The 27,399-nt window shown below is 49.5% G+C and overlaps 1 protein-coding gene across 1 annotated transcript in view; it reads left to right on the top strand.

The window, feature by feature from the left end:
• Nucleotides 1–162: 162 nt before the first annotated feature.
• The window catches only part of DNAL1 (dynein axonemal light chain 1), a 79,869-nt gene continuing 52,632 nt past the window's right edge, over nt 163–27,399 (top strand). Inside the window, exons 1-3 of the mRNA XM_075329489.1 lie at nt 163–242; nt 7,687–7,725; nt 15,378–15,487. Of these exons, the coding sequence (XP_075185604.1) occupies nt 240–242; nt 7,687–7,725; nt 15,378–15,487 (152 nt within the window). The 5' untranslated portion in view covers nt 163–239. The remainder of the gene's footprint in view (nt 243–7,686; nt 7,726–15,377; nt 15,488–27,399) is intronic.

Raw genomic sequence — 27,399 nt, 5'->3', positions numbered from 1 at the left:
GGACAACAGTATAATATTTCATTCTTTTTATACACTCTGTAACTGTTACCAGTCAGTCTCAGCCTGTAGGGGTCGCCATGCACCACGGTGACGTCACTGCAGGCTGACTTTCTATTTCCGGTCTGCATTGTTCCCCTCTCACGACTTTTTCCGTTGTCGAGGACTGGCAGGCAAGTGCGCATGCGCGCTCAGAATTCTCGTCTCCTAGCAACCGGCTGCGCGACTGTAGCAACGGAAACATGGTGAGTACCGGCGGCGGATCCCTGTTCTCCCGGTACCGGGGCGGGTTAGGACCTGGGCGGCAGCGGGATAAGGATGTGGGGACATGGCTGCACCGTGTGCGATGGCCGAGCCCTATCTGTCAGGGCTCAGCGTGGGAATGCTGACACTTGTAGTGTGCAGACCCGTTATTATTACACACTAGCTGTAGTACCCGGCGTTACCCGGGATAGTAACTAAGTGGCTCTCTCTCTGTCTGTTCCTCCTTGTCTGTCTGTCTCTGTTTGTCTCGGTCTCTCTCTCTCCCCGTCTGCCTCCGTCCCCCCCGTCTGCCTCCGTCCCCCGTCTGTCTGTGCCCCCCATCTGTCTCTGTCCCCGTCTGCCTGTGCCCCCCGTCTGTCTCTGCCCCCATCTGTCTCTGTCCCGTCTGCCTGTGCCCCCATTTCTCTCTGTCCCCGTCTGCCTTTGTCCCCATCTGTCTCTGTCTGCCTGTGTCCCCCATCTGTTTCTGTCCCCGTCTGCCTGTGTCCCCATCTGTCTCTGTCCCCGTCTGCCTGTGTCCCCATCTGTCTCTGTCCCGTCTGCCTGTGCCCCCCATCTGTCTCTGTCCCGTCTGCCTGTGCCCCCCATCTGTCTCTGTCCCGTCTGCCTGTGCCCCCCATCTGTCTCTGTCCCGGTCTGCCTGTGCCCCCCGTCGGCCTGTGCCCCCGTCTGTCTCTGTCCCCGTCTGTCTCTGTCCCCGTCTGTCTCTGTCCCGGTCTGCCTGTGCCCCCGTCTGTCTCTGTCCCCGTCTGCCTGTGCCCCCGACTGTCTGTCTCTCTCTATCCATCTCTCCACAGAATTCATATTACCTCACACATAAGTTTCTTATACTAACATGTCAGGCAGCAGCTGCTAAAGAAAACAAGATTTTAGGGTGTATAAAAAGAGAGATTAGATCCCGGGATCCCAACGTATTGTCACCCCTCTATAAATCACTTGTAAGGCCACATCTGGAATATGGGATCCAGTTTTGGGATCCACATTTTAAAAAGGACATTCAGAAATTAGACCAACAAAACAAAGCAATCACTGATCTCGGGGAGACCAGCCAGAGAAAACACCGCCAGCAGCCAACGAGGGCGCTCAACACAGTGAAATCCTAGGTACATTGCCCCCTGGGAAATATGCAAATCAAAAAGGTCCGTGGAGCCTCTGTTAGGAGTCTCAACACAGAAACCAGCCAGATATCCCTCCGGGAAGGGCCCAGCCAAGGAGTGACTCTTTTTAGGAGACCACCATAACCACCATATTAAGTGGCCCTTTTAGTCAATATCCAACTTTTTGACAAGTTTAAAGATATGACAAGGGAAATGCCAAGGCCAGGTATCCATCCACAGACAACTGTTTGGATATTGACTAAAAGGGCCACTTAATATGGTGGTTATGGTGGTCTCCTAAAAAGAGCCCCCCCTTGGCTAGGTCCTTCCCGGAGGGATATCTGGCTGGTTTCTACTCCTAACAGAGGCTCCACGGACCTTTTTGATTCAGAAATTAGAGTCAGTTCAAAGGCGGGCAACTAGACTACTACAAGGAATGGAGGCCGCCCGTATGAGGACAGGTTGGAAAAGTTACATATGTTTAGCTTAGAAAAAAAGACGTCTCAGAGGAGATCTCATTTATATGTATAAGTACATGTGTGGTCAATATAAAGGACTGGCACATGACTTATTCCTTCCAAAGACAATACTAAGGACCAGGGGGCACTCACTGCGAGTGGAAGAAAAGCGATTCCGGCAGCTAAATAGGAAAGGGTTCTTTACAGTTAGAGCGGTCAGACTGTGGAATACACTACCACAAGAGGTAGTAATGGCAGATACTATAACAGCTTTTATATCAGGGCTGGAGGATTTCCTCACTACACACAACATTGTCTGTTATAAATGACTTAGGGACAAAATGTAGTATTGGTGGAGAAAGGTTGAACTAGATGGACCTAGGTGTTTTTTTCAACCTATGGAACTATGTAACAATGTCCTTCGTTGCCTATAGCAACCAATCACAGCTTATATTAATGACCTGTGGCTCCCAGTTCCATTGACTTTAATCTAAGCAGTTTTTTTGGAGAGTAACTGTAAAGCGTAGGGTTAGATTTCCCCTTCAAACATAATCTATGACATTCCCTGGGTCACATGAGGCGTCTATGCAAAATGTCATGATTGTAAATGCAAAAGCTGTGGAAAATAAAGCGCAATAGGGTCTTACCCTAATATGTATAGGGTAGGGAAGGGGGGAGCAATACTACTCACCAAGTGTAGTTGTGACAGTCACAACCACTATAATCGCATGTAGAAATGAACCAAGGCAGCAGCAACCCAAAACGGCAGATAACAGAGACAGATAGAAGATGGGTTTGTAATGCCGCGCCAATGATCACCAGTCAGAGGATCAGATTCATGTATCTTTATTCTTGCATAGGTCTACGCGTTTCAGGAGCGTTATAAATAAGACCACATCAAATCTCAAAAATCAGATTTGATGTGGTCTTATTCATAACGGTCCTGAGGAAGGGAGCAGAGCTCCTGAAACGCGTAGACCTATGCAACAATAAAGATACATGAATCTGATCCTCTGACTGGTGATCATTGGCGCGGCATTACAAACCCATCTTCTATCTGTCTCTGTTATGATTATAAATGCGACGGTGCGGATTCCTTTAGCGGACACACACACACACACACACACACACACACACACACACACACACACACACACACACACACACACACACACACACACACACACACTTGTTAGGAAATCCCACTATTTCTGTGCTATGGATGCTGTGTCTCTTGTGTAATAATTATTGTTACATTGTTATCGCATCGGCAGCAGAGTGCTGTAATGTTATTATAGGGCTGTAGTAGATTATATGGGGTCGTCCTACTATCGTCCTATAACAGCAGAGCAGACGCCGGGTGAGGGGTCCGATCCCTAGATTGACGCGTAGACCCCCGGATATCACAGCTTTACATAATGGAATCTAACCCCAAAGACTGGGCTGTTTTCTTGTGTTGTTTTTTTCTTTTCTTTTTTATGGTGTTCATTGTCCAGTAATAATGACCTTCTATCTCCAGTCAGTACAAGAACGAGGATACCAAACTTCTTTATTTAGTTTTTTTTTTTTTTAAATATTAGTTTCTAAATAAAAATTCTGCATACAGCACTTTTTTTCTTGTTATAAAAATGAACAACCAATGGAAAACAGTGGGAGTCCATGGAAGTCAATGGGTCCCCTCTGATTGTGTCTGGCCCAGACTTCACAGGATCCTGATTCCGTTTGTCTGTTCTCTTTGTTGGAACAAATGGAGAAGATGAAATGGACGTGTGAACAGAGGGGTACAGCGGAAAATGACATATTTCTGGCCGGTGATGGGTCCTGTTTGAGGGGAAGCCGTCCCAGACTTTCCCAATATAAACTAAAGCCACTGCCTTTATCTATTGCCACAGTCCGGCGACCTGTATGTAAGCCCTGACCTCCCCTGTATGTGCCCAAAAATAACCCCCTTCTGGCATGTGGCGTGGTCCAGGACTATGGGCGTCTTTTTCGGCGCCTCCTTGATCCCTGCAGCTCCCATCCTTCTGGCATGCGGTGCACAGTCTGGCCCTTTGGTCAGCTTTTTTCCTTTTTCGGCGCCTCCTCGATCCCTGCAGCTCCCATCCTTCTGGCATGCGGTGCACAGTCTGGCCCTTTGACCAGCTTTTTTCCTTTTTCGGCGCCTCCTCGATCCCTGCAGCTCCCATCCTTCTGGCATGTGGTGCACAGTCTGGCCCTTTGACCAGCTTTTTTCCTTTTTCGGCGCCTCCTCGATCCCTGCAGCTCCCATCCTTCTGGCATGCGGTGCACAGTCTGGCCCTTTGACCAGCTTTTTTCCTTTTTCGGCGCCTCCTCAATCCCTGCAGCTCCCATCCTTCTGGCATGCGGTGCACAGTCTGGCCCTTTGGTCAGCTTTTTTCCTTTTTCAGCGCCTCCTCGATCCCTACATTCCTCGTTCTTCTGGCATGCTAGATGGTCATGCCCCATGGGTGTCTTTTTCTCCTTTTAAAGTGCCTCCTCGATCCCTACAGCTTCCATCCCTCTGGCATGCTACGCAGTCTGAACCTATGGGTGTTTTTTTTTTTTCCCCCTTTTTCCGTGCCTCCTCAATCCCTACAGCTCTTATCCTTCTGGCACGCAGTGCAGTTCAGCCCAATAAGCATCTTTTTTTTCCTTTTTGGCTCTTTATCGATCCTTGCACCTCCTGTCCTTCTGGCACGCAGTGTGGTCCAGCCCTATGGGCGTCTTTTATTCCTTTTTAGGAACCTCCTTGATCCCCACAGCTCCCATCCTCCTGGCATGCGGTGCGTGTCAGTCCTATAGGCACCTTTTTTCCTTTTTCGGCTCCTTCTCCATCTCTGCAGCTCCCATCCTCTTGACATGTAGCGTGGTCCAGCCTTATTGGACATCTTTTTCTCCTTTTTCAGCGCCTTCTCGATCCCTACAGCTCCCATCCTTCTGATGTAGCGCAGGCGCTTCCTTGACCTCTACAGCTCCCATCTTTCTGATGTAGCGCAGGCGCCTCCTGGACCTCTACAGCTCCCAACGTTCTGATGTAGCGCAGGCGCCTCCTTGACCACTACAGCTCCCATCCTTCTGATGTAGCGCAGGCGCCTCCTTGACCACTACAGCTCCCATCCTTCTGATGTAGCGCAGGCGCCTCCTTGACCACTACAGCTCCCATCCTTCTGATGTAGCGCAGGCGCCTCCTTGACCACTACAGCTCCCATCCTTCTGATGTAGCACAAGCGCCTCCTTGACCTCTACAGCTCCCATCTTTCTGATGTAGTGCAGGCGCCTCCTGGACCTCTACAGCTCCCATCCTTCTGATGTAGCGCAGGCGCTTCCTGGACCTCTACAGCTCCCAACGTTCTGATGTAGCGCAGGCGCCTCCTTGACCTCTACAGCTCCCATCCTTCTGATGTAGCGCAGGCGCCTCCTGGACCTCTACAGCTCCCAACGTTCTGATGTAGCGCAGGCGCCTCCTGGACCTCTACAGCTCCCAACGTTCTGATGTAGCGCAGGCGCCTCCTTGACCTCTACAGCTCCCATCCTTCTGATGTAGCGCAGGCGCCTCCTGGACCTCTACAGCTCCCAACGTTCTTATGTAGCGCAGGCGCCTCCTTGACCTCTACAGCTCCCATCCTTCTGATGTAGCGCAGGCGCCTCCTGGACCTCTACAGCTCCCAACGTTCTGATGTAGCGCAGGGGCCTCCTTGACCTCTACAGCTCCCATCCTTCTGATGTAGCGCAGGCGCCTCCTTGACCTCTACAGCTCCCATCCTTCTAATGTAGCACACTCCGGCTCTTTAGGCACATTTTTTTCTTTTTTGACGCCTCCTTGATCCATAGAGCTTCCATCTTCCTGAAATGCGGCGCGGTCCAACCCTACGGGTAGTTTTTTCCTTGTTCGACGCTTCCTTGATCCCTGAATCTCCTGTCCTCCTGCCATGTGGCATGGTCCAACCCTACGGGCGTTTGTTTGGGGTTTTTTTCCCTTTTGCGGCGCCTCCTCAATGTCTACAGCTCCCATCCCTCTGGCATGCTGTACAGTTCGGCCCTATGAGCGTCATTTTCTCCTTTTTCGGCTCTTCCTCAATCTCTGCACCTCCCATCCATCTGGCACGTGGCGCAATCCAGGCCTATGGGTGTCTTTTTCTCCTTTTTTGGAGATTTGCTTTGGGAGGTCCTCCTGACATTCAGCATGTTCCAGCCCTATAGGTGTCTTTTTCTACTTTTTCAATATGAAATATCTTGGTTCTTTTCGCATGGGTCGGGGTTCCCCGGAAGGGTCCAAGTCCATAAGATAAGTAATAGGCAATCCCAGATGGATGTAAATGAAGTGAATTTATTTATGCAGCATATTCAGTGAAAAATAAAGGTGTTCCAGTCTTCATCAGTTTAATTGGTAGAACAAAAAAATGGAAGATGGCAAGAAATGAGAGTAAAGCAACGTCGCTGCCTCTCTAAAGGCAATCTGTGGGAGTCTTATCAGTCAGACCCGAACAGATCTGCTACTTATCACCTATCCTGTGGACCAGTGATGATTTGTAGTAGGGCGGCACGGTGGCTCAGTGGTTAGCACTGCAGTCTTATGGTGGCTCAGTGGTTAGCACTGCAGTCTTGCAGCGCTGGGGTCCTGGGTTCAAATCCCACCAAGGACATCATCTGCAAGGAATTTGTATGTTCTCCCCGTGTTTGCGTGGGTTTCCTCCGGGTTCTCCGGTTTCCTCCCACACTCCAAAAACATACAGACAGGGACTCTAGATTGTGAGCCCCAATGGGGACATCATTGCAAATGTATGTAAAGCGCTGTGGAATTAATAGCGCTATATAAATGAATACATTATTATTATTATTAATTGGAATTTTGTACTAATCTTTCCTATTCCTAGAGTTGTAGTAAAGGACAAAGCCCTTATAAATTAACTTTAGTCTTCAAGAATATTATTCCAGATAGTTCAAATCTTAATATTATAAAAATACTGGAATGGTATCCTAATAGAAGCTAAAGGGTGCTTTACACGTTGCGACATCGCTAGCGATCTCGTTAGCAATGTGACACACCAGATCGCAGATGTGATCTGCCGAGATCGCACATGTGACCGGCGCTATAAAACGACCTGGGCGGCACGGTGGCTCAGTGGTTAGCACTGCAGTCTTATGGTGGCTCAGTGATTAGCACTGCAGTCTTATGGTGGCTTAGTGGTTAGCACTGCAGTCTTATGGTGGCTCAGTGGTTAGCACTGCAGTCTTATGGTGGCTCAGTGGTTAGCACTGCAGTCTTATGGTGGCTCAGTGGTTAGCACTGCAGTCTTATGGTGGCTTAGTGGTTAGCACTGCAGTCTTATGGTGGCTCAGTGGTTAGCACTGCAGTCTTATGGTGGCTCAGTGGTTAGCACTGCAGTCTTATGGTGGCTCAGTGGTTAGCACTGCAGTCTTGCAGCGCTGGGGTCCTGGGTTCAAATCCCACCAAGGACACCATCTGCAAGGAGTTTGTATGTTCTCCCCGTGTTTGCATGGGTTTCCTCCGGGTACTCCGGTTTCCTCCCACACTTGAAAGACATACAGATTGGGGCTCACAATCTAGAGTCCCTATGGGGACAGCATTGCAAATGTATGTAAAGCGCTGTGGAATTAATAGCGCTATATAAATGAATACAATTATTATTATTATTACCTATGTGCGATCTCGGCAGATCACATCTGCGATCTTGTGTGTCACATTGCTAACGAGATCGCTAGCGAGGTCGCAGCGTGTAAAGCACCCTTAACACTACTGTGAACAGAGGCTTATACCAGCCACGTATTTCTGCATTGAAAAGTGTCTGCTCAGGACCACTTCCATCCACTGACTAAGCTATTTTATTTGTTCTTGTCTGTTGTCTTAGGCTAAAGCAACAACTATTAAAGACGCACTCTCCAAATGGGTAAGTCCCTGTTCTTCTGTGTCGCTTTTAAAGGGAACCTGTCAGGTGCAATATGCACCTAGAGCCATGAGCAGTTCTGGGTGCATATTGCTAATCCCTGCCTTAGGCTAAGCGTTTTTTTACGCTGCATTTTTGTGCGTTTTTGAAAGCAAACCTGCACAAAAAAAACTGCAGCCACGGTAAAAAACGCATGCGTTTTTACCGCGTTTCGGTGCGTTTTTGGCTGCGTTTTGCTGCGTTTTTGATCACTGCGTTTTGCTGCGTTTTTCCAATGCATTGCATGGAAGAAAAACGCTGTAAAACGCAGGAAAGAATTGATGTAATTTTTTTTTTTTTTTTTTTTTTTAGCTCAAAAACGCAGCTAAAAAAAAAGTTGTGTGCGGACAGCAAAAATGAAAAGTCATAGACTTTGGGGGAGCAAAGTCATGCAGTTTTCAGCCCATAAACGCACCCGAAAAACGCGCAAAAATGCTCAGTGCGCACATAGCCTAAGGCTGCTTTCACACATCCAGTTTTCGCCGTCGGGCACAATCCGACGCTTTGCAGAAAAACCAGATCCAGTGTTTGCTGCAGCTGTGTCCGTTTTTTTCCTCATAGACTTGCATTAGCGCTGGATTGTGCTGCATGGCTCTGCGTTCTATCTGGTTTTCGCCGGATCTGGCAAAAAAAACGCATCGTGCCGGATCCGGTGCCATCCGGCGTGTTTTACAATGAAAGCCTATGGACGCAGGATCCGTCTTTAATGCGGCATACAACGCATTACAGCGACGGATCCGTCAAAAAACTGAAGGAATTGATGGAAAAAACTGATGCAACTGATCCGTTTTTTTTCGCCTGATCCATTGCATCAGTTTTTACACCCGTTTTTTTGCCGTCAGGCACAATCTGATGTGTGAAAGTAGCCTATCTGTCCATGTATACAAATACTTCCGCCCTGACAGGGGCAGCACCCAAGTGTGATGGCTGTTTGGGGCCGTATTTGTTTATTGGGACAGCCATCACACTTGGGTTCTGCCATTGTCATGGGGCACGGCAGGGGTTAGTTATTATCTATAGCCCCCCGGACCTGGCAGCGTATCTCCTGCCTGGAGGGTATCACTGGATCAGTGTGTACATTGTACGTACCCATGGAGAAGGATCGGGTGAGATCCTGGACAATCATTTGCACTTTATTATGCACCGCACTCTTTGTATGTTATTTGTCGATTTTAGATATATTTAGTAAAAGTTAAGTTTTAGTCCTTGCTTTGATTTGATAATAGCAGCGATCAAATCCGCACAGTAAATACCCATACAATCATTGGATATAGTGACAGTGATCAACAGGAGCCCATACATTCATTTAATAATAATGTGCAAAACTACAGTTAGCTACAAAAATTCATAAACGTGTAACCATGGCCAAAGTATATTATCTGGAGGAGGTAATATAGATGGGGAACAAGACAGTGGTCCAAATTGTTAGGATTACCTCCCTATACACACATTAGTAAATGGACAAACATGGAATAACTCGCCCATGATGAAGTGAATTTCACGTATAAACGTGTATCCAGTGAACACCAGAGGATCCAGAGGTTTTGGAGACGGGTCTGTTTATCCTATGTCTGCAAGATCACTGACTCTCGTTGTATGACAACTCCCGCCCTGACAAGGGCAGTTCACAGCTGGCCCTCATTGCCCCTGACCCTATGTCTGCCCCAAGTGACTCCCGACTCAGGTCACCGTCCAGGATCTTCAGGGGAGAAAATAAACCTTGCACTCAATGTCTATCTAGGGCTACTCAACCAGTGCTCGGCCTGGTATACACTGAACGTTCATAGATCCTGGAAGATGAAACGAGTCGGGAGGCACTTGGGGCAGATATAGGGTCAGGGACAATGAGGGCCAGTTGAGGACTGCCCTTGTCAGGGCAGGAGTTGTCGTACAATGATGGTCAGTGATTTTGCAGGCAGGGATAACTAAGACCCGTCTCCAACATCGCCAGATACACTGGTTTTCCAGTTTCAAATCACTGGTCTTTCAGCAGCTTTAAACAAACAGAACTCGACTAATCTCAGTCCATGTATACAGCCCCATACTGAATTATATCACTCTTTCTGTCCCCTGTATACAGAGCCCCTTCCTGCAGTACATCTCTCCTCTCATCCGCTAGATTAAGCCCCATCCTACAGTATATCCTCTTTTCTGTCCCCTGTATACAGAGCCCCTTCCTGCAGTACATCTCTTTTCTCAACAAACTCCTGCAGTACATCTCTCCTCTCATCCGCTAGATTAAGCCCCATCCTACAGTATATCCTCTTTTCTGTCCCCTGTATACAGAGCCCCTTCCTGCAGTACATCTCTTTTCTCAACAAATTCCTGCAGTACATCTCTCCTCTCATCCCCTAGATTAAGCCCCATCCTACAGTATATCCTCCTTTCTGTCCCCTGTATACAGAGCCCCTTCCTGCAGTACATCTCTTTTCTCAACAAACTCCTGCAGTACATCTCTCCTCTCATCCCCTAGGTTAAGCCCCACTCTGCAGTATATCCTCCTTTCTGTCCCCTGTATACAGAGCCCCTTCCTGCAGTACATCTCTTTTCTCAACAAACTCCTGCAGTACATCTCTCCTCTCATCCCCTAGGTTAAGCCCCACTCTGCAGTATATTCTCCTTTCTGTCCCCTGTATACAGATCCACTTCCTTTAGTTTATCTCTCCTATCAAGTGCCTGTATCAGGAGCACCCTCCTTCAGTATTTCTCTCCTCTCAGTACCTTGTATACACCCCATCTTGTAGTATATCTCCACTCTCAGCTCTTTGTATACAGCTCACCCTGTAGTATATTTCTCTCTGTTCCTGTTTACAGCCCCATCTTGCAGTAAATTGCTCCTCTTAGTTTGCAGCATACACGCACTCTTTCTGCTTCTTGGCATGATCTCTGCACTGTAATGATGGCGTCTTGGGCCTTTCCCTGACATCATTCTTCTCAGTAGAAGCTCCGTACTAGACATGACCCAGACAAGAGGTATGCTGGCATGAAAGCAACTGAGAGAGACTGTGTCGTGCATGATCCACCATGAGCTGGAACTAAAGCGGGATGGTTCCGGGAGAGGGGGGATGTGTGCAAAACTAGGGAGATAAAAAATGAGTTATATTGGCACAAATAAATATACAGTACAGACCAAAGGTTCTTCTCATTCAGAGTTTTATTTATTTTCATGACTCTGAAAATTGTAAATTCACATTGAAGGCATCAAAACTATGAATTACCACATGTGGAATGAAAGACTGAAAAAAGTGTGAAACAACTGAAAATATGTCTTATATTCTAGGTACTTCAAAGTAGCCACCTTTTGCTTTGATTACTGCTTTGCACACTCTTGGCATTCTCTTGATGAGCTTCAAGAGGTAGTCACCGGAAATGGTTTTCACTTCACAGGTGTGCCCTGTCAGGTTTAATAAGTGGGATTTCTTGCCTTATAAATGGGGTTGGGACCATCAGTTGTGTTGTGCAGAAGTCTGGTGGATACACAGCTGATAGTCCTACTGAATAGACTGTTAGCTGCTTTTTTCTTGCCATAATACAAATTCTAAGTAAAGAAAAACGAGTGGCCATCATTACTTTAAGGCTTCCGCCACACATCCGTGAAAAACGTGCAAGTTTGGTCCGTTTCCGTGTATACTGGAGACACGGCCAAACGTGCACCAATGTTACTATATCTCAGCGGTTACACTTGCGTTTTTGGTTATGTCCGTTTGTCCGTCTCCGTGATGCGTTTTGTGGGCCGTGTCTCACGCCAGCATGTCCGTTTTATTCACGCAACACGCAGCACGGACCCAATGAAAGTCAATGGGTCTGTGCGCACGTCCGAGTGACACGGACGCATCTCTGTTTGTTACCTGTATGTTTTGTGCTTTTTTCATGTCATGTCAGTCTTTTTTCTTTTTATGTTTCGTTCTCTCCCTCAGTCCGTCGGTCGGTCTCTATGTCTGTCTGTCCCTCTCGCTGTCTGTCGGTCAGTTCCCCCCTCTTTCATACTCACCATTCCCCGATCTCCGGCGCGGCGCTGTTCTGCTGTTATAAAAACTCCGGCGGCTTTTCCTCTTTTGAAAAAGCCGGCCGCCCATTAATCAATCTCGTATTCCCTGCTTACCCCGCCCACCGGCGGCTGTGATTGGTTGCAGTGAGACACGCCCACCACGCTGAGTGACAGGTGTCACACTGCACCCAATCACAGCAGCCGGTGGGCGTGTCTATACTGTGCAGTAAAATAAATAAATAAATAATTAAAAAAACGGCGTGTGGTCCCCCCCCATTTTAATACCAGCCAGATAAAGCCATACGGCTGAAGGCTGGTATTCTCAGGATGGGGAGCTCCACGTTATGGGGGGCCCCCCACCCTAACAATATCAGTCAGCAGCCGCCCAGAATTGCCGCATACATTATATGCGACAGTTCTGGGGCTGTACCCGGCTCTTCCCGATTTACCCTGGTGCGTTGGCAAATCGGGGTAATAAGGAGTTATTGGCAGCCCATAGCTGCCAATAAGTCCTAGATTAATCATGTCAGGCGTCTATGAGACACCCTCCATTATTAATCTGTAAGTTACAGTAAATAAACACACACACCAGAAAAAATCCTTTATTAGAAATAAAAAACACAAACACATTCCCTCATTACCAATTTATTAACCCCGACAAACCCTCCATGTCCGGCGTACTCCACGGTCCTCCAGCGTCGCGTCCAGCTCTGCTGCATGCAGGTGACAGGAGCTGCAGAAGACACAGCCGCTCCGGTCACCTGCACGCAGCTAATGAGATGAGTAGCGCGATCAGCTGCTGTCACTGAGGTTACCCACGGCCACCGCTGGATCCAGCGGTGACCGCGAGTTACCAGACTGACAGCTGCTGATCGCGCTACTCATCTCATTAGCTGCGTGGAGGTGACCGGAGCGGCTGTGTCTTCTGCAGCTCCTGTCACCTGCATGCAGCAGAGCTGGACGCGACGCTGGACCATCCTGGAGTACGCCGGACATGGAGGGTTTGTCGGGGTTAATAAATTGGTAATGAGGGTATATGTGTGTGTTTTTATTTCTAATAAAGGATTTTTTTCGGGTGTGTGTGTTTATTTACTGTAATTTACAGATTAATCATGGAGGGTGTCTCATAGACGCCTGACATGATTAATCTAGGACTTATTGGCAGCTATGGGCTGCCAATAACTCCTTATTACCCCGATTTGCCAACGCACCAGGGTAAATCGGGAAGAGCCGGGTACAGCCCCAGAACTGTCGCATATAATGTATGCGGCAATTCTGGGCGGCTGCTGACTGATATTGTTAGGGTGGGGGGCCCCCCATAACGTGGAGCTCCCCATCCTGAGAATACCAGCCTTCAGCCGTATGGCTTTATCTGGCTGGTATTAAAATGGGGGGGGACCGCACGCCGTTTTTTTTAATTATTTATTTATTTTACTGCACAGTATAGACACGCCCACCGGCTGCTGTGATTGGGTGCAGTGTGACACCTGTCACTCAGCATGGTGGGCGTGTCTCACTGCAACCAATCACAGCCGCCGGTGGGCGGGTAAAGCAGGGAATACGAGATTGATTAATGGGCGGCCGGCTTTTTCAAATTAGAAAAAGCCGCCGGAGCAGTGTGAACGCCGTGCAGCGCCGGGGATCGGTGAGTATGAGAGAGGGGGGGACACTTCAGTCACTCGGGGGATTAGTGGTCACCGGTGAATCCTTCACAGGTGACCGCTAATCAGTACACGGCACAAAGACAGAGCCGCGGCATGACAATGAAGTCGGGTGAAGTTCACCCGAGTTCATTCTCATCCCGCTACTCTGTCTTCCGACATGTAGTAACGACATTTTGCATCACACACGTACATTTCACACGGACAACACATACACATGTCAGTTATTTCACTCACGCACACACGGACATTCCACACGCACATACGGCTAGCATACGGGATACACACGCAGGCCACACATACCATAAAAACGGACATAAAAAACGGAAAACGGACCCGAAAAACGGCCCGTTTTACACGGACGTGGTTTTCACAGATGTGTGGCGGAGCCCTAAGAAATGAAGGTCAGTCAGTCTGAAAAATTGGGAAAACTTTGAAAGAGTCCCCAAGTGCAGTGGCAAAAACCATCAAACGCTACATAGAAACTGGCTCACATGAGGACCGCCCCAGGAAAGGAAGACCAAGAGTCACCTCTGCTGCGGAGGATAAGTTTATCCGAGTCACCAGCCTCGGAAATTGCAGGTTAACAGCAGCTCAGATTAGAGACCAGATCAATGCCACACAGAGTTCTAGCAGCAGACACATCTCTAGAACAACTGTTAAGAGGAGACTTTGTGCAGCAGGCCTTCATGGTAAAATAGCTGCTAGGAAACCACTGCTAAGGACAGGCAACAAGCAGAAGAGACTTGTTTGGGCTAAAGAACACAAGGAGTGGACATTAGACCAGTGGAAATCTGTGCTTTGGTCTGATGAGTCCAAATTTGAGATCTTTGGATCCAACCACCGTGTCTTTGTGCAACGCAGAAAAGGTGAACGGATGGACTTTATATGCCTGGTTCCCACTGAGAAGCATGGAGGAGGAGGTGTGATGGTGTGGGGGGGCTTTGCTGGTGACACTGTTGGGGATTTATTCAAAATTGAAGGCATACAGAACCAGCATGGCTACCACAGCATCTTGCAGCGGCATGCTATTCTATCCGGTTTGAGTTTAGTTGGACCATCATTTATTTTTCAACAGGACAATGACCCCAAACACACCTCCAGGCTGTGTAAGAGCTATTTGACTAAGAAGGAGAGTGATGGGGTGCTACGCCAGATGACCTGGCCTCCACAATCACCAGACCTGAACCCAATCGAGATGGTTTGGGGTGAGCTGGACCACAGAGTGAAGGCAAAAGGGCCAACAAGTGCTAAGCATCTCTGGGAACTCCTTCAAGACTGTTGGAAGATCATTTCCGGTGACTACCTCTTGAAGCTCATCAAGAGAATGCCAAGAGTGTGCAAAGCAGTAATCAAAGCAAAACGTGGCTACTTTGAAGAACCTAGAATATAAGACATATTTTCAGTTGTTTCACACTTTTTTTTAAGTATTTCACTCCTCATGTGTTAATTCATAGTTTTGATGCCTTCAATGTGAATCTACAATTTTCAGAGTCATGAAAATAAAGAAAACTCCTTGAATGAGAAGGTGTGTCCAAACTTTTGGTCTGTACTGTATGTCTACATGATTATTATTATTAGAAAACATTGTGAATTTGGGAATAAACCTTTAAGATGTCTTAAGAAATATAACTTAGTGCTCTAACTAAAAAATAAAATAAAAAAATATTCCTTTCAATATAGCTGATCTGTGTAATCTCAGACAGAGTTTTGCTGCATAGGTTGTGAAGAATATTCAGCTCTATGGAGACAGATGGGAGGCTAGATTATGTAGGTGGCATTGTTAGATTAAAGAGAAAGTGGGACTCAATAGATGTGTCAGTCTGAGTTGTATTGTTTGTATGTAATTGTTCCAAAAATGTACATATAATGACTGTTTGTCCATTTAGTGGTGTTTTTATGACTTATCGTATGTATATTTTCATTGCTATACAATTTTTTTTTTTTTTTTGGTGTGTTCTGATTAGGAAGAAAAGACGGGACAGAAAGCGGTAGAAGCCAAAGAAGTGAAGTTGTACGCACAGATCCCACCAATTGAGAAGATGGATGCATCCCTATCCACACTGGCCAACTGCGAGTAAGAATGATTAGTACAGTGGTACCTGGCTTAACGAGTAACCCACTTAACGAGAATTTCACTTAACGAGCAAACTGTCTATAAATTTGTAACTCGGTTTACGAGAAAGCTTTGCTGTGCAAGCAAAATCCTCACCGCACACACTTCCGGTTCCATACATCCACCGCACTCTGACCCGCTCTTGCAGTCCACACAAACACACACAAACACACACAAACAAACACGCAGGCACACACATACAGTATTATGCTCACCTTACCTTCCGTTCCATCGCCGGCCTCCTGGTTCTTGTAGTTCCCGGGTACATCGCGATGAATGAGGAATCCTCGCGGCGAACTACAAGACCCAGGAGGCCGGCGATGGAACGGAAGGTAAGGGGAATGTTTGTGTGAGTGTTTGTGTGTGTTTGTGCATGTGTGGAATGGCACAATAGGGGACCAGGATGGGACATTTAACAAGTTGTGGAAGGAATTGTCTGCATTGCAATGATTTCCTTTGGGAAATCTTGCTTTGCTGAACGAGTAACTTGGTTTACAAGCACAGTCCCAGAACGGATTGTTCCCGTTAACCAAGGTTCTACGCATGTGGTATTTTTGCAGGATCCTGTCACTTTAAGTTTATGGGCGGACATTGGAGTCATGTGATCGGGAATCAGTGGAACTGAACGTGATAGACTGGGAGTTGGCTTCTGACAGCTGTAGAGGCTCGTAACCAAGGTAAACATCGGGTAACTTGCTTGGATACCCGATATTTACATTGGTTACGAGCGTCTGCAGCTGCTAGGAGCAGGGATGCTGCTCCCTGCACACGTAACCAAGATAAACATCGGGTAACTAAGACCGTGGTTACCCGATGTTTACCTTGGTTACGAGCGTCCTCCGCTCTCGGGCAGGGGAGAGTGGAGGGAGGGAGGGAGGGAGGTGGAGAGAGGGAGAGGGAAGGAAGGAGGGAGGGAGAGAGACTGAGACTGAGACTGAGACTGAGACTGAGACTGACCGACCGACCGACCGACCGACCGACGCTGGTTTCTGTGCATGCTCAGTAGAGCAAGCAGAATCCTGTCTATCAGCATGCCAGCGTTCACATGAGTTTGCGTGCAGTATAAGCAGAATCCTGTCTATCAGCATGCCAGCGTTCACATGAGTTTGCGTGCAGTATAGTCAGGATCCAGCAATTTGCAGTATTTGGACGCAGCTCAAAAACGCTATAAGGCTCTGTGCGCACTGGGAAATGGAATTTTCTTGAGAAAATTCCGCATCCTCTCAAAGATTACCGCACCCGCGGTAAAAAACCGCGGGAAACCGCACCCGAAAACCGCATGCGGTTTGCCGCGGCTTTACCGCGGTATTGTTCGCGGTATTGCCGCGGTTTTGCCGCGTGCGGGTTGGGATGTGCTTTATTGCATTCAATGCAATAAAGCACATTGAAGAAAAAAAAAAAAAAAAAAAAAATACATTTAATTCTGATAGTAGATAGACAGAAGAATAGATAGAGGGATAGATAGATAGACAGACAGAGGGATAGATAGATAGAGGGATAGACAGATCGCTGCATTTCCCACGGTCGGCAGTGAGTTCACATTACCGGCCGTGGGAAATGACCGGTAATTACCTGTGCTGTCTGCTGCATTCAGCCTGTGTCTGTGACAGTCGCGGCTGGATGTCAGCAGCGCAGGACGCAGGAGCCGGAGCTGTGTGGATTACGCCGGAGCTTTGTTTGGGGGGGTTAATAAAATGGTGAACGAGGCTTGTTGGTTTTATTTAAAATAAAGGATTTTTGGTGTCTGTGTTTTTTTCACTTTACTTACGGGTTGATCATGTCAGCTGTCACATAGACGCTGCCATGATCAAGCCTGGGGTTAATGGCGGTGGTCCCCCATCACCATTAACCCCTTGTATTACCTTGTCACCACTGCTACACGGTGGCAAGAAGAGCCGAGGACACGCCGGCAGTGCCGCATAATGCATGCGACAGTGCCGGGGCAGCTGCGGCTGATATTCTCGGCTGCCGGAGGGGGAGTGAGGCGGGGGACATTAACCCTGCCCCTCTCCCTCCCCAGCCTGAGAATACCGGGCCGCTGCTGTGTGCTTACCTCGGCTGGACGGTAAATATGCAGTGGAGCCCACGTTCTTTTTTTCCTATATTTCCGTTTTCTTTCTATGTGTGTTCTATGTGTCTGTGTCTATGTGTTCTATGTCTGTGTGTGTCTGTGATGTGTGTTTGTGTTTACTCTGCACGACTTCCTGTTCCTGTAATGACATCACTTCCCTGCAAAACCGCAAGCAAGTGATGTACATTACCGGAGGTAAACCGCAAAATACCGCAGGGAATAACGCAGGAAAACGCAGTGAACCGCACAGAATTTGCTGCCGGCGTTATTCCCTGCGGGATTTCATGATTAACATTGAGTCAATGGAGTGAAATCCCGCAGCGATGTGCGGAAAAGAAGTGACATGCACTTGTTTTTGCTGCGGGATTCCCGCAGCAAAACATGCAGCTGTCAAATTCCGCCCAGTGCGCACAGGATTTATTTCTCCATAGGATTTGCTGGTGATTCACTGCAGAGATGTTATGAACATTTTCTGCAGCGAAACATGCAGCAAATCCGCGGCAAAATCCGCGAAAAATCCGGTAAGTGCGCACATAGCCTTAGTATCGTTTTTGAAAAAAGTTAAAAAACTGCAAGTCTCTGGATCCTCACTATAACGCACGCAAACGCAGGTGAACACATGTTGACGCGAGTCCATTGCAAATGCATTGAAATGAAAACGCATTTGCACTGGATCTGTTTTTGCGTTAAAAAAACTTTCATGACGGATGTTAAAAAAACGTAGTGTGAAAGCAGCCTTATGGGTCACAAGGGATGGAGAATGACACAAAGCTGATTCTGCTGTCAGCACTAACAGGAAAGACAGCAGAGGGTCCCCTGGGGAACCGGCCATTACTCTAAACTAAACAGCCAACTTTTCCTTACATTTTATCAGAATCGCTGCAGAAGGCGGCTTTTGATGTGCGTCCATGGACAGCAGATGGCTGAATCCATAGCTCGTCAAGGACTATCTACATTGGGGAAAATTAATATTTGATACACAGACGATTTTGCAAGTTTTCCCATCTATAAAGAACTATGAGGTCTGTATTTTTTATTGTAGGTGCACTTCAACTGTGACAGACTGAATCCCCCCCAAAAAAATCTAGAAAATCACGTTGTATGATTTTAAATAATTAATTTTTTAGTTTATTGCATGAAATAAGTATTTTGATCACCTACCAACCTGCAAGAATTCTGGCTCTCACAGACCTGTTATTTTTCTTTAAAGGGAACCGGTCAGGTGCAATATGCACCCAGGACCACGAGCATTTCTGGGTGTATACTGCTAATCCCTGCCTAACTGTCCCTGTATACACTAGCATAGATAAAGAGATCATTAGAAAAAGTATTCCTATAGAACTTTCTTTGTCGCTCCATTGGGAGACCCAGACAATTGGGTGTATAGCTATTGCCTCTGGAGGCCACACAAAGTATTACACTTAAAAGTGTAAGGCCCCTCCCCTTCTGGCTATACACCCCCAGTGGGATCACTGGCTCACCAGTTTTGTGCTTTGTGCGAAGGAGGCAACACATCCACGCATAGCTCCACTTTTTAGTCAGCAGCAGCTGCTGACTATGTCGGATGGAAGAAAAGAGGACACATATAGTGTCCCCAGCATGCTCCCTTCTCACCCCACTGTATGTCGGAGGTGTTTGTAAGGTTGAGGTACCCATTGCGGGTACGGCGGCAGGAGCCCACATGCTGATTCCTTCCCCATCCCTTTTTACAGGGCTCTGGGTGAAGTGGGATTTACCGGTCTCCAGGCACTGAGACCGTGCTCCATCTACAGCCCCTGGAGAAGATGCTGGATGGAGCGGAGTACATCAGGGACATGGCCCTGCTTCCTCAAGGTACTCTGTGTCCCCGTGCATTTGGCGCTCACACCGCAGCATGCTGGGTGTTGTAGTGCGCCGGGGGACATCAGCGCTGCGGCGCCTGTGCCATGGCCTCATTCAGCTTTGCTGAAGCAGGCTCACTTATGGGAATTGGTCGCGCCGGCCGCTGGGACTGCGGCGCGGCTGGCACTTGTAGTGCGCCGGGGACTTCAGCGCGGCCTGCGCTTTTACGGCGGCCGCGCTGATAACTAGAGTCCCCGGCTTTTGCGGCCTGCTTCCGTTCGTTCCCGCCCCCAGACCTGCCAGTCAGGAGAGGGGCGGGACGCTGGCCACTTCCAGGAATCGGTCGCGCCGGCCGCTGGCAGCGGCGCGGCTGGCACTTGTGGTGCGCCGGGGACTTCAGCGCGGCCCGCGCTTTTACGGCGGCCGCGCTGATAACTAGAGTCCCCGGCTTTTGCGGCCTGCTTCCGTTCGTTCCCGCCCCCAGACCTGCCAGTCAGGAGAGGGGCGGGACGCTGGCCACTTCTATGAATCGGTCGCGCCGGCCGCTGGAACTGCGGCGCGGCTGGCACTTGTGGTGCGCCGGGGACTTCAGCGCGGCCCGCGCTTTTACGGCGGCCGCGCTGTTAACTCGAGTCCCCGGCTTCTGGGCCTAGTCTCCCTTCGTTACCGCCCACAGCCCTGACAGTCAGGGTAGGGGCGTGACGCTGCATAGAGCAGAGCTGAGAGCTGGAGTATGTTTTGCATACTCCACCCCTCTCACTGTGTGCACTGTGAATCCGGATTCCCGCACTTTCTCAGGCACGCCCACGGCTTCCTTCTCTACAAGGACACCGGCAGCCATTAGTGTCAGTTTCTGTACGATACAGAGACAAGTGTGGAAGACCCTGGCATTCTGATAGTCACACAATCGCTGTAACAGGCGTTAAGCAGCACCTGTGGTGCTAACCCCACTAGTGCAGAAGTGCACTTATAGATATGCTTGTACTATATACATTGCACTGTTTGGTCGCACGTTGTATATACCCTCCTGGATTATGCGGAGGAGTTATCAGCATATTCTCTGTGTAAAACAAAGGTGCAGAACCACATGTTTTTCTATACAGCTGGTACAGCATGTACGGCTATACGGCCGGCAGGTACATAGACTCCCATTGTATGCACTAATGGCCAGGGGATGAGGACGGTGTCTGCAGTATTTACTGACAGTTTTTCTGAGACTATGGCTATGATACTAGAAGCCTAGCAGTCCGGACATGTCTCTCACAATATGGGCACTGTTGAATCATTGATCCATGGCCCCCCTCAGTGTGAATAACTAACAGCTCCGGGAATGTCACACGCATCCCAGAGTCACGGCTCTGCACGGACGTCAGTCCCAGACAGCCTAAGTGGGCTCGCTATGAGCGGCCTCGGTTTCATCAGGGTCCTAACAGAAGGACTCGCTGTGTAATGAGGCGGAAGTAGCGGCTCAGGATTCTGATCCTGAGACCGCTCTCAATCTGGATACACCTGATTGTGACGCCATAGTAAATAATCTTATAGCGTCCATCTATAGATTGTGGGTTATTTCTCACAGCTCCTCCAGTGGAGGAGTCAGCTTCACGTATTTTTCTGGACCACTCTGCCTTCAGAGAGGCAGTCCAGGAACACCACGCTTATCCAGATATGCGCTTCTCCAAACGGCTTAGGATACACGCTATCCCTGTCCCCTGACTTGGTCAAGGACTGGACCCAATGTCCCGAGCGGCATCCTCCAATCTCCAGGCTTGTAGCTAGATCCATAGTTGCAGTGGGAGATGGAACTGCAAACTCAAAGATGCCACTGACAGACAGATGGATCTCTGGTCGAAAGCCATCTATGAGGCTGTCGGCGCACCGTTGGCTCCGGCATTCTCTCCCTTGGGGCACTCCAAGCTATTTCAGCTTGTCTTACACAGATTGACACGGTTACACGTACATCTGTGCCGCAGGTGGCATCCTTAACCTCTCAAATGTCTGCATTTGTTTCTTACGCGATTCAGGTTGTCCTGGACTCTGCGAACCGTGCGGCGGTAGCCTCCGCTACTCCGTGTTTTTAAGCAGAGCCTGGTCTGCTCGTTAAGTGAATGGAAGGCAGATTCTGCTTCCAAAAAAGGTTGCCTAACCAGTTGCCTTTTTCTGCTGACCGACTGTTTGGTGAGCGTTGGATGTAACCATCAAACAGTCCAGGGGTAAGGATTCATCCTTTCCTCAGCCCGGACACAACAAACCCCAACAGAGCAAGAGGCAGTCGGGGTTTTCGGCCTTTTCGAGGCTCGGGCAGGTCCCATTTTTCCTCGTCCAATGTGGACTCAAAAGGATCAGAGGAGCTAAGATTCTTAGCGGGCTCAGTCTCGCCCAAAAAAGCGACAGTCTGAAAACCCGCTTCCAAGGCGGCTTCCTCATGACTTGCGGCCTCGGTCGGTAGCAGGCTCTCCCGCCTTGGCGATATTTAGCTGCCATAGGTCAATGACCATTGAGTGTGAGACATTCTGTCTCACGGGTACAGGATAGAGCTCACTTCTCGTCCTCCAACTCGATTCTTCAGATTTTCTCCACCTCCCGGCCGGGCCGCTGCTCTTCTGCAAACAGGGTGCACTCTATAGGCAGAAAGAGTGATGACCCCCGTTCCTCTTCAGGAACAAGGTCACGGTTTTTACCCCAAATTCTTTGCGGTACCTATAACAACGGGCCGTTCCGTCCCGTTCTGGATCTAAAAATGCTCAGCAAGCTCGTGGACACCAGGCGGTTCCGGATGGAATCCCTCCGCCATGTCATCGCCTCAAGGTCCCAAGGATATTTCCTAGCATCATTAGGCATCAAGGATGCTTATCCACACGTGCCGATTGATCCAGAGCACTAGCGTTTCTACGCTTCGTTATAGGAGACGAACACCCTCTGTTCGTAGCTCTACCTTCCGGCTAGCGACAGTCCAACTGGTCTTCGCCAAGGTCAGGGCAGCAGTAGTCACAGTCCTGCACTCTCAGGGTCACTCTGTGGTCCCGTATTTAGACGATCTACTTGTCAAGGCACTCTCTTAGGAAACATGCCAACACTGCCCGAACGTTGCGCTGGAGACTCTCTAGAGTTTTGGGTGGATCATCAACTTTTTAAAGTCAGATCCGACCCCGACCCTATCGATAACATATCTAGGCATAGAGTTTCTTACTCTCTCAGCGATAGTGAAGCTGCCGCTAGACAAACAGCATTCACTACGGGCTGCAAGCTCTTCTTTAAGAACCAGTCGCACACATTGAGACGCCTCATGCACTTCCTACGTAAGATGGTAGCAATGGAGGCAGTTCCTTTCGCGCAGTTTTACTGCGTCCACTACAATGGGACATTCTCCGCCAATGGGACGAGGAGTCGACGTCCCTCAACAGAGTCGTCGTTCTTTCTCAGGCGGCCAAGGAATCTCTACGGTGGTGGCTTCTTCTCACCTCTTGGTCAAAAAGAAGGTCCTTCCTATCCCCGTCCTGGGCGATAGTTACGACAGACGCGAGTCTATCAGGGTGGGGAGCAGTTTTTCTCCACTACAGCGCTCAGGGTACGTGGACTCAGCAAGAGTCCACTCTTCAGATCAATGTTCTTGAACACAGAGCAGTGTATCTTGCCCTACAATCCTTCCAACAGCGGCTGGAAAGCAAGCATATCCGACTTCAGTCGGACAGCTCCACAGCGGTGGCATACATCAACCACCAAGGAAGAACGCGCAACCGGCAAGCCTTCCAGGAAGTCCGGCAGGTTCTGATGTGGGTGGAAGACACGGCATCCACCATATCCACAATTCACATCCCAAGTGTGGAAACTAGGAAGCTGACTTCCTAAGTCGCTGAGGTGTGGCCGAAAGAGTATGGTCTCCTCACCCGGACGGGTTTCAGGAGATCTGGCGCCGCTGACAGAGGCCGGACGTCGATCTAATGGCGTCACGGCACAACAACAATGTGCCAGCTTCATGGCACGGTTTCACAATCATCGAGCTCTGGCGGCAAACGCCTTAGTTCAGCATTGGTCGCAGTTCCAGCTACCTTAGGTGCCACCTCTGGCATTGTTGCCCAGAGTACTGCGCTAGATCAAGACCGACTGCGGCCGCGCCATCCTCGTCGCTACAAATTGGCCGAGGATGTTGTGGTACTCGGTTCTGTGGTGCCTCACGGTAGGCTAACCGGGGGCACTACCAGACCAATCAGACTGGCTGTCTCAAGGGCCATTCTTCCATTTGAATTCTACGGCCCTCAACCGGATGGTGTGGCATTGAGTCCTGGAACCTAGTGTCGTCAGGATTACCTCAGGACGTGGTTGCCACCATGAGACAGGCTAGCATACCAACGTCCGCCAAGATTGACCACAGGACGTGGAAGATGTTCTTATCTCGGTGCTCGGCGCAGGGTGTTTCTCCCTGGCCGGTTGCATCGTCTATGTTTCCTTCCTTCCTGCAATCTAGGTAGGAAAATGGGTTGTCGCTCAGTTCCCTTTAGGGACAAGTCTCAGCGCTATCTGTATTTTTTCAGAAACGACGACTTCCTCAGGTACGCACGTTCCTACGGGGAGTTTGTCTTCTCAGCACTCCGTACAAGCGGCCGTTAGAGCCCTGAGATCTGAACAAGGTTCTAATTGCTCTCCAGATGCCGCCTTTCGAGCCTTTGAAGGATGTCTCCCTTCCCGTTTTTCACGGGAAGTGGCCTTCTAGTAACGGTCTCGTCTCTTAGGAGAGTTTCCGAGCTAGCAACGCTCTCATACAAACTCCCTTCCTGGTCCTTCACCAGGACAGGGTAGTTCTGCGTCCGGTTCCGGAATTTCTCCCTAAGGTGGTATCCCATTTTCATATCAATCAGGATATCACCTCACCTTCTTTGTGTCCTCGTCCAGTCCATCAATTTCAGAAAGATTTGCATCTGTTGGTTCTGGTGAGAGCACTCAGGTTCTACTTCCCGCATGGCGCTCCTGCGCCACCCGGATGCACTCTTTGTCCTTGTCGCTGGTCGGCGTAAACAGTCGCAAGCTTCCAGATCCACCCTTGCTCGGGGGCTCGAGGAACCAATTCTTGAAACCTACAGTTCTACTGGGCTTCTGGTTCTCTCAAGGCCGAAGGCCCATTCTACCAGAGCCGTGGGTGCATCCTGGGCATTACGGCACCAGGCTACGGCTCAGCAGGTGTGTCAGGCACCCACCTGGTCGAGTCTACTTACTTTTACCAAGCATTATCAGATGCATACCTACGCTTCGGCAGACGCCAGCCTAGGTAGATAAGTCATTCAGGCGGCGGTTGGCCACCTGTAGGAGAGGGCCGTTTGACGGCCCTATCATGAGGTATTCTTTTACCCACCCAGGGATTGCTTTTGGACATCCCAATTGTCTGGGTCTCCCAATGGAGCGACAAAGAAGAAGGGAATTTTGTTTACTTACCGTAAATTCCTTTTCTTCTAGCTCCAATTGGGAGACCCAGCACCCGCCCTGTTTTCTCGGGGTTTTTCTGTTTTTTCGGGTACACATGTTGTTCATGTGGTATGGTTCAGTTCTCCGATGTTTCCTCGGATTGAATTGGTCTTTAAACCAGTTATTGGCTTTCCTCCTTCTTGCTTTGGCACTAAAACTGGTGAGCCAGTGATCCCACTGGGGGTGTATAGCCAGAAGGGGAGGGGCCTTACACTTTTAAGTGTAATACTTTGTGTGGCCTCCAGAGGCAATAGCTATACACCCAATTGTCTGGGTCTCCCAATTGGAGCTAGAAGAAAAGGAATTTACGGTAAGTAAACAAAATTCCCTTCTTTATCGTATTCTAATGAGTGCGGGGACTAGTCCCTTGGGTGTTAGTCCCCCTTGCCAGTTGGCTCCATTAGCATGTTAGTACACCCCTGTGGGCATGCTATCATGCTAATGAATGCGCAGTGTCACAGGATGATCTCACCTCTCCTCTGCCGCCATCGCGTCCGACGATTGCTTTCGGCGCAAGTGCGCATGACCCCAGAGTTTGGGTCATACGCACTATGAAGCCAGGTGTACGCGTCCTGGCTTCAAACTGAAGTAGTGCGCATGACCCAAATTCCAGGGTCATGTGCACTGAGCCGAAATACAGCGTCGGGCGGCGGAGAGGTGAGTGACATCATCCTGTGACGCTGCGCATTTATTAGCATGATAGCATACTCACAGGAGAGTACTAACATGCGAATGGGGGCGATTAGCAAGGGATGCAACGCCCAAGGGACTAGTCCCCTCGCTCATTAGCATACGATAAAAGATCTTTAGAAATATTTTTTCTAAAGATCTCTTTATCTATGCTAGTGTATACAGGGACGGTTAGGAAGGGATTAGCAATGTACACCCAAAACTGCTCGTGGTCCTGGCTGCATATTGCACCTGACATGTTTGCTTTAAGATGAATGAAAAATGCAAATTAATTATTCAATGGGCGTGTCCTAGACATGGTGGCGTGAGGAAGCTTACCTCCAGAGCTCCTGCGCCCACAGCTTAATTCTACAGATTACCGCGGTCCCTCCGCATCCAGGATGGCCCCCAAGAAAAGACCGGGTGGTGCCCCCACCTCCGCATCCCCCGGAGGGAGCCAGAAGTCCCAGGGGAGCCTCTCCAGATACCTGGCCGGGCCGGGCCGGGAGCTCCCGCCGGCGGCCCAGGACAAGATGGCGCCGGCGTCTCTGCAGCGTTCCCCGGCTGGGGATTCCCCTGGTGCGACCCGGCGCCCGCCCACAGCCTCTGCAGCTCGGGCGTCTGGTGAAGGGGAGAAACGAGCGAACGCCACAGTAGTGAGACCGGCGGCTGCAGAACAAGGTATAGAGGCGTGGAGGAGGGGGGGACCCACAGGCCCGGCCACACAGCTTGTCACTGAGGAGACACAGGAGGCCTCGACATCCGGGGGATCACCAGTGCTGGGATTCCCTTTGTCCCTCTGCACCCCAGGTACACCCCCTTCTCTGGGGCAAGCAGAAGACCCCTTGATGACAGGCGACCAGCCCCCTGGCCCCTCTCGGGATGACTTGCAGGCTTTGAGAGAGCTTATATTGGCCCTCCCCAGCAAAAAAGATCTGGAGGATGTGGTGGCCAGAATAGAATCCTCCCAGCAGGTGGCGCTGACTACCCTGAGAGAGGAAATGGTGGTGCTGGAAGATAGAATAGAGGCAACAGAGCAAGCACAGGAGTCCCTGGAGGTTAGAATGGAAAGGATTGAACGGGACTGTGAGTCTTCTAATGCCCGCATTAGGGAGCTTGCTCTGCTATTGGACGATCAAGAAAATAGGGGCAGAAGAAATAATATAAGGCTGAAGGGAATTCCGGAGGACTGGCCCCAAGATATGCTGCGCACCAAAGTCTTATCTATATTCAATCAAGTCACTGATCGCCCACCTGAGGCCGCCTATCTCTTTGACAGAATTCATAGGGTTGCAAGGCCCGGCCCCAGATCTGCTTCCTTCCCCAGAGACGTATTATGTCGCTTGCATTACTATGGGGACAGAGAGAGGATTCTTCAGGGAGCCTGGTCGCGTGGCTCTGTGGAAGTAGATGGGGCTGAGGTGAAGCTATTCCCGGATGTCTCTGGCCGCACACTATATATGAGACGGTTGCTTCACCCCCTTTTGCTCAAAATCAAAGAGGCAGGCGCCTCGTACAGATGGGGCCACCCCTTTCATCTAATTGTCCGCAAGGGGGACACCGTGTTCCCATTGAGGAGGCACTCTGAGCTTTCAAAGTTGTATGACTTTCTTGGAATACCAGACTGCTCAATCCCGGACTGGATGGAGTGGGAACCTCAGGCCCCAACTGGACGGCGAAGGAGGAGGGATGACGTCCAATCCTCCCACTGTGATGATCTTGGAGGGTCATGAAATCTCTCGGTTGTTGATGGGTCGGGGAAGTGACCAAAGTGATGGCTGGGTGGTCGGGAGAGGAGTATGGTTGGGGGTTGCCTGGGGGTGTCCCCTGACCTCCTTGCTCCGCTGGCAAGGGTTCT

The sequence above is a fragment of the Anomaloglossus baeobatrachus genome, chromosome 12, assembly GCF_048569485.1.
Source record: "Anomaloglossus baeobatrachus isolate aAnoBae1 chromosome 12, aAnoBae1.hap1, whole genome shotgun sequence".
NCBI lineage: Eukaryota > Metazoa > Chordata > Amphibia > Anura > Aromobatidae > Anomaloglossus > Anomaloglossus baeobatrachus.
This window is presented reverse-complemented; position numbering and strand designations above follow the sequence as displayed.